General features: G+C 36.8%; 1 protein-coding gene across 1 annotated transcript; it reads left to right on the top strand.

Moving 5' to 3' along the window:
• Nucleotides 1-2,136: 2,136 nt before the first annotated feature.
• Nucleotides 2,137-5,757, top strand: LOC134266381 (52 kDa repressor of the inhibitor of the protein kinase-like; the record flags this gene model as incomplete). The annotated part of the gene is made up of 2 exons (XM_062748631.1): nucleotides 2,137-4,033; nucleotides 5,698-5,757. Coding segments are annotated over exons 1-2 (1,957 nt in total), but the record flags the coding sequence as incomplete, so codon positions are not given.
• Nucleotides 5,758-7,280: the final 1,523 nt, after the last annotated feature.

Raw genomic sequence — 7,280 nt, 5'->3', positions numbered from 1 at the left:
TCAAAACACCAAATTTCAGATCACTGCAAAGTGGAAATTCTCAAATCTAAATGGCATCAGCATGACTTTGAATTTCCGTCAAGGTTAGTACATACTACAATATGAACACATGAAGAAACCTTACAGTCTTCTAAAATTTGTGAAATATGCTGATGGTGCCGACACCGTGCGAGCGGAGTACTTGTTATTTAAGGCCTAAGGGCCTATAAAGATCAGGCGCGGATCCAAGATTTTTTTTTTCGGGGGGGGGGGGGTCCAATTCTGTCCAAAAAATTCTACCCTAGACCTTTTCCTCTCCACAACTCATTTAATGAAATAAAAGATGGTCTTCCCAAACCCCAAATTCTCAAAATATTAATTCGGGGGGGGGGGGGGGCTAGTACTTTTTCAAAGGACAGTAACTCTTTCCAAAATTCTCAAAATCCTAATCGGAGGGTGGGGGTGGGGGTGTGAGAGAGAGAAGAGTTTTTGCTACTCGCTACGTCAATTACATACCCCTCTTCCTTCCACCTTTTACCAATATATTCCGGGGTGGCAAACGAATAATTTTTTGTAATCCACAAATTCCAGGGGGGGGGGGGGGGTCAGAGGTCATTTTTTAGTTACTCTACATTCTCTATTTTGCTATTCCGCAAATTCCAGGGGGGGCCCCTCAACCCCCCCCCCCCTTTAGATCCGCGCCTGAACATGTTAACGCATTCATTTAGGGGTGGTGCATGCTGACGTAGGCCTAACATCGTATTTCATTTGAAATTGAACCAAAACGGGCTAACCTTAGACTATAACTTTACAACTGTTTTAGATATAAAATAGCGACGTTAACAATGTGTTAATGACAAGATTCAAAATATCCTATAGATCTAGTACGTACAGGGTTCAATTTTAACAAATATAATTCTTGTAATGTTTACTACTAGGCCTAAAATAAAATATCGTTTGTTTCCCCTTACCCACCGACCCACCAAAATCGCCGCGACTCAAAAAATTTTATTGCCTCATCTGAGGAAAAAATATTTTTTAAATGATTTCATTCCTATCATACCTGAACTCGGTGGATGTGTCTAATATATTTGCTATTAAACATTGATAAACAAATTTAAACTTAATCAAAAAATTACAAATGATTGAACTTTATTGTCTGATATCTAATAATTGTTGTTGGAAAAAAAATAAAATATTTTTCCTACCTACCGACCCTTAGGTCACAATGCTGAGTCGGAAAGGGGAAACAAACAATATTCTAATTTAGGCCTTATGATAATATATTTATGGGATTCAACATACCTTTCTTTGCATATACGTAAATACTAATAAAAGGTATGTTGAATCCCATTAATCTAATTAAACTTTATCTAATTATGTGCGAGCTCTCTGTGACAGTCCGTGTTGCTTTGAACACAATATTTGCTGCTTTAGCTTCGTACCTAAATATCAGTAAACAATGAATTTATTTACCAAGATCATTGTTCAGATACACATCTACAAACTATAAGAAAGTAGAAAATTATTTTCATTCTAAATATTACCTTTGATCTTTGATATTTAGTCCTCAGACACTTGTGACATGGATCAAGACCCCCACCCCCTATTCCCACCTTATTAAGGTAAAAACTCATATACATGTGTCCTTCTAGCATGAATTACATTGACAGGGTTGCATAGTACTTTACATTGGTTTTCCTTTATTATGTTATCATTTGAATTGTAGATATTTGTACATAAAGCAGTCATATAAAAACAAGTCACACATCAAATTATCAATTTCATCATTTATTTATATTGATATTGGATAGACACATTTAATTTTTCTTGTACTTGCAATATAGATTTAAATCAACCACCCCTTTTTTTGTCTTTGTCAAATTTGGTTTAAAAAATGTTGATAAGATTTGCTGATTACATAACTTTAATAATCCATGTCAGAGACAATAAATAATTTTTTGGGGCTTAAATACAAAAAAAGTCAATCCCAGATTTAAAAAAAAAGAAATAAAAAAAACAAAAAAAGAAGAAATGAAATTAGCTGATTAGAGGAGGGATGGAATATTGATCCAAGTCCCAAGTACCGAACGTAAAATAATAAGCATTGTTGGTGGTTTGCACAAAGAAAATTGAGAGTTGGATGAGTGTACCTGAATGCTGGCTATATTTAAATTTTACAGGTCCTTTGGTACCAAATCTCGGCGATTCCAACCATCTTGGTTGAAAGACCATCATTGGATGCGCTATTCTATTTCCACCGACTCTGTGTTTTGTGCGTACTGTTTCTTATTTGGCAATGCTGATTCGAAAGAAAAATCGTTCTTATCCAGTCCAATGACAGACTGGAAAAATCTGCTATCACTTGCGCGGCGCCATGAAAATTTAGCATTTCATAAGGGTTGTGTAACGGCGGGGGAAGAATTTGTACGAGTAAGTGAAGGGAAGGGAGATACCGTTGTGAGCATGCTATCATCAAGCCACAAAAAACATACTGAGAGAAATAGACATATACTTAAGACAATTATCGAAGTGCTATTACTATGTGGTAGGCAGAACATCCCTATAAGGGGACACACTGAAGATAAGAGTAACTTCATTGCCATCCTTTCTGAATTTGCCAAGAGAGACCCCGTCTTAAGCGACCACCTTGCCACGCGTCACGCGTCACGCTCTACCTACTTATCCCCTGATATCCAAAATGAACTAATCAATCTGCTTGGAAACCAGGTGCGCAAAAACATTGTGGATTCTTGCAGGAATTCTAAGTTTTTGGGCATTATTGCTGACGAATGTACCGATTCCTCTACAAAAGAACAGATGTCTTTGTGCATTAGGTTTCTTGATAGTATCGATGGTTGTCTTGAGATACGAGAAGAGTTTGTTGGCTTTAAATATGCAGAGAGTGTGAAAGGTATGGCAGTTTCCAATATCATCATTGATTTTCTTGCTGAATTGAACCTGAATATTCAGAATCTACGAGCTCAGTGCTACGATGGAGCTGCTAACATGTCGGGGAAATACAGTGGCGTCCAGGCCAGGATACTTCAAGTTGTTCCCGAGGCTTCTTATGTTCACTGCAAAGCACACTCGCTGAATCTTGCATTGATACACAGCAGCAAGGTTATGTGCATTCGAAACATGATGTCAACAGTGCAGGATGTGGCATTTTGTTTTGATTATTCTGCAAAGCGTTTGAAAGCATTCTCCGACGAACTGGCTGAAAACGATGACGTACAGGAGCAGATGGACCGACGAACAAAACTCAGAACACTGTGCGAAACGCGTTGGTCAAGTCGAGCAGATTCACTGTTCACCTTCCGCTCAGCTTTCCCCGTGGTCGTTGCTGCCCTCCAATCACTTGAAGATGCTAAAGATGAGAAGGCATCGCAATACTTAGCTGCTATTTTGAGATTTGAATTTATCATTGCACTAGTTGTAGCGGAACACGTTTTGAGCTCTACAGTAGCCTTAACAAACTATCTTCAAAAAAAGGACATAGACCTTTTAGAAGCAGTAACAGAGGCCAAAGTCGTTATCAGGAGATTAACTGATGAAAGAAACGACATTAGTGTTTGGGATGCATTGTATGGCAGGGCAACTGAAATAGCTGCAGAGCATGACTTGCAGCCATGCGTTCCAAGAAGAGCAGGACGTCAACAACACAGAGAAAATCATCCCCTAAACAACCCGTCGGATTACTGGAGAGTTTCGTTGTATCTCGTCTTTTTAGATCACCTGGTAAACGAAATATCTAGTCGAGTAACAAAGAACGAAGAGAGATTTTTAATTTCGTATTTGCTACCAGCCAAACTGCAAGACCTTACAGCGGATGTTACAGATCGTCTGTACAACGCCTATAAGTCAGACCTCACTAGCAAAGTAGAGTTTGTGGATGAAATAACAAGATGGAGGATTAGATGGAATCTTGCTGGTACCGATACAGGACCGAATAAAATCATCGATCTCCTGAATAAAACCAACAAAGACATTTATCCTGGCATTTTCTGCGTTCTGTCCATTTTCTTGACCATGCCAGTATCCTCGGCCTCTAGTGAGCGTTCGTTTAGTGCGATGCGTAGAGTTAAAAATTATTTGAGAACAACTATGGGAGACGAAAGGATGTCCAATCTTTCTCTGTTGCATGTACAACGTCATATGCCAGTTGACATTGATGCTGTAATTGACAATTTTGTTGCTGTGAAAAACAGAAAAATCAATTTCATTTGAAGGAGAATTTGAATTTTAAAGCAATAAAAAATGATAAAATTTTGTGGATAATCTTTTTAAAATCTTACACTAAATCCTATCAATTTCATATTACATGCACAAGTCATTTTTAATACAACACGTAATACCACATGTCATGACTATGCGTGCAAAATCTGGTACAAAAATTCTTTAAAATTACATCATTTTAAAGATATTTGTAATACAAAATTTAATGTCTATTTCAATATTTTTGATGCTCAGAGTAGTGCAAATGAGTCCTAATATTTCAAAAATTTCTGGGGGTGACCCCCGAACCCCCCCAGCGGGAGGGGGCGACCCCCTCCCGCACCTACCCCCCCTCGGCGCTTCGCGCCTCGGTGAAACCTTCGGTTTCATTCTTCGGCCTACACGTTACAATAGTCCTAGCTACGCCCCTGACCTGATCTAGTATTTGTCAACGTGTGTCTATTTTTAATGTATGTTACAAATCCAGGTATACAAATATTATCTGAGTTGTCCGTTTTGGTCTCAGTTAGCCCAATGATATCGAATTTTGAGATAAACTCCTGGAATTCACTGTAATTCAGTCTGTTTTTAATACCACAAACATTAAGGGATAGAAATGTTAGACCCTAAAATAGTCGTAAATTCAGGGTTGGCAAATTTTTTCCAGATAATTCGTGAATGCTTAATTTTAGCTGATACCTTTTAAATTTTACTATCGCATTGCGCTAAGTGGAACTTGGTCAGCTGCTCTTACTATCTTGAGTGTGTTTTTAAATAAATAAACAAATACAAATGCATCTAAAATTCTTTTAGTTATAATAATATTATGTGATTTTAAAAAGAAATTCTCAGAAAATATGAATTGCTCATTGATTCTATCTGAATAGTACGAAGATATGAAATGAATGGCCAATTCATTCTTTCCTTTATGTTTAACGTATTTTAAATTGACATCCAATTTTTCTTTCAAAAATGTAATTATTCCAAAGTTAGATACATGCCTATATGAAGATTATAATCCTTTCACATACTAAAGTATGAGAATACGTTTCAATCAAACGTGTCTCAAAATTAGTAGTTTTAGGATATTCCATATAAAAGAGTTTTCTAAACACGATTTATATATAGTTCAGTGTGAAATGCTTAAGCATGAATCAGGATATTATTTAGAAAATTTCAGAAAAATATATTTTCTTCAAATCTGAGTCCCACCCCGGCCCTTTAACCTTTCACTGTTGTAAATGTATGTTCACTGCAAGTCATCTCATTTATCCATACTTTTTCTTTTAGTATAGTCATGTCTTCTCCAAATAAATGGTTTTTCAGAAAAAATCAAAAACTTTTAACCTTTCCTTCCCATCTACAAAATACGATTTTGGAGTTTGAAAGATACCCCTTTTCCTGTTCAATATCTAATTACCATTCCCCTAAAAATAATAATAAAAATATTCTGTCTTTAGTAGAAAAATGTTACATTCCACTGTTTATTCTTTGACACAGATGGAGCCAAAGAGATGACATTTAAGGCTTTCTGGAAAGCCAAACTTGTCATTGCACTAGGTTTATTTATACCTTCTATGGCACTTAGTTTTTTTCACATACATAAAATCAACAGGGTTGATGGAACGCTGTAATATGTAGATGTAGATGTAGATGTGAATATATAAAGGTATGTGACTTCACTTCTGCATATACTTACCAACATGTAAAGCGATTCCGTGGTCTAGTGGTATGTTTCTCTCTTCCCATGTGAGAGCTCCCGAGTTCAAGTCCCGTACAGATCACTTTTTTTTCTCTTTTTTTGAAATGCTTTTTCTTACTAAATGATAGTATTCAGCACGCGAAATGAAAAAAAAAATTACGAGGTATGGCTTGTACAAACTCATAAAATCATCATTACAGTGTGATCAATATTCCATATAAAAAGAATCTTCTATACACATAATAAAGAATAAGCAATTAATTCTTTATATCCATAATGATATATTTTATCTGCTTCAGTATACATGCATGTATACATTTAATAATTCTACAAATTCAGTGAGGGGGATCCGACTCCCTCCCCCTCCCCCGAACTGCGCATGTTTTACTTTTTCCTTAAGCGGGGGACACACATTCTCTGAATTAGCTTGTTCACCTTTAGTTTGAAAGACCTTGTGAGATTGTAACATTTATGTCCGTTTTTCGTAGGGGGTACTATAACATACCCGGAGTAATGTTTTTCAAAAAATAAACACCTAAAATATTCAATGCATAGATGGATCATGCGCGGATCCAGAAATTGAAGTTAAAAGGGGCGCCAAAAGTAGGCAAGGGGTCTTCGAGCGGCCCTGAGGCCCCCAGTTGGTCCAGGGCAAAGCCCTGGTGGGGGCTCAGGGGGCGAAGCCCCCGGAAGCTCCTGGATTTTAGAGATTTTGAAGGGTAAAAAAAGAGGTCTACCAAGTATACATGCGTATTTACATTTTCTAGACCAAACTGTGATTTACGTAAATTTTGACAATTTTAGGGGGAGGGGGGCGCCGGGTGCGCCCCCCTTAAATCCGCCACTGTGCATGATACGTGTCCATGTACAATATAGAATAGAAGATTAGAATTGATTTCGCTCGAGAACCAAACTGAACCAAAATTTATCTAATATACATGTATTCAAAATTTTAATATATCAGTGCCTAAAACGAAACGACAAAACAAATGGTCGTTTGAATTGAAAAAAATTTAAATCTCATGCCAGGCTCGAACCAAAAAAATTATAACTGTAAGCGCACTGAACAGGTAGCCTTACTTACTGCACGAGCTATCTCCGCAACTCAAATCTATGAGATTCAAAAAGGACAAAGAAGCACCACATTCACACATTTGGATTTTTTGGAGAAAAGTTCATTTCGGGGTCTCTGGGTCTTCTCTCAATTTTTAAAAAATATGTTTTCGTTTCTTTGAATTAAAATACAGTTAATACACACAAATAACGTTTCAAAATCATGGAGAGAAGACCCAAAGATAGAAAAATTTTAGAAAAACGTATTTAAAAATGTACCTTTTTGTACCAAATGTCTGATCTGGCCAATTTTCAAGTTATTTTTTTA

The sequence above is a fragment of the Saccostrea cucullata genome, unplaced genomic scaffold (assembly GCF_032062105.1).
Source record: "Saccostrea cucullata isolate Sc308-1 unplaced genomic scaffold, CSIRO_AGI_Scuc_v1 ctg10257, whole genome shotgun sequence".
In the NCBI taxonomy this organism is placed as follows: Eukaryota; Metazoa; Mollusca; class Bivalvia; order Ostreida; family Ostreidae; genus Saccostrea; species Saccostrea cuccullata.
This window is presented reverse-complemented; position numbering and strand designations above follow the sequence as displayed.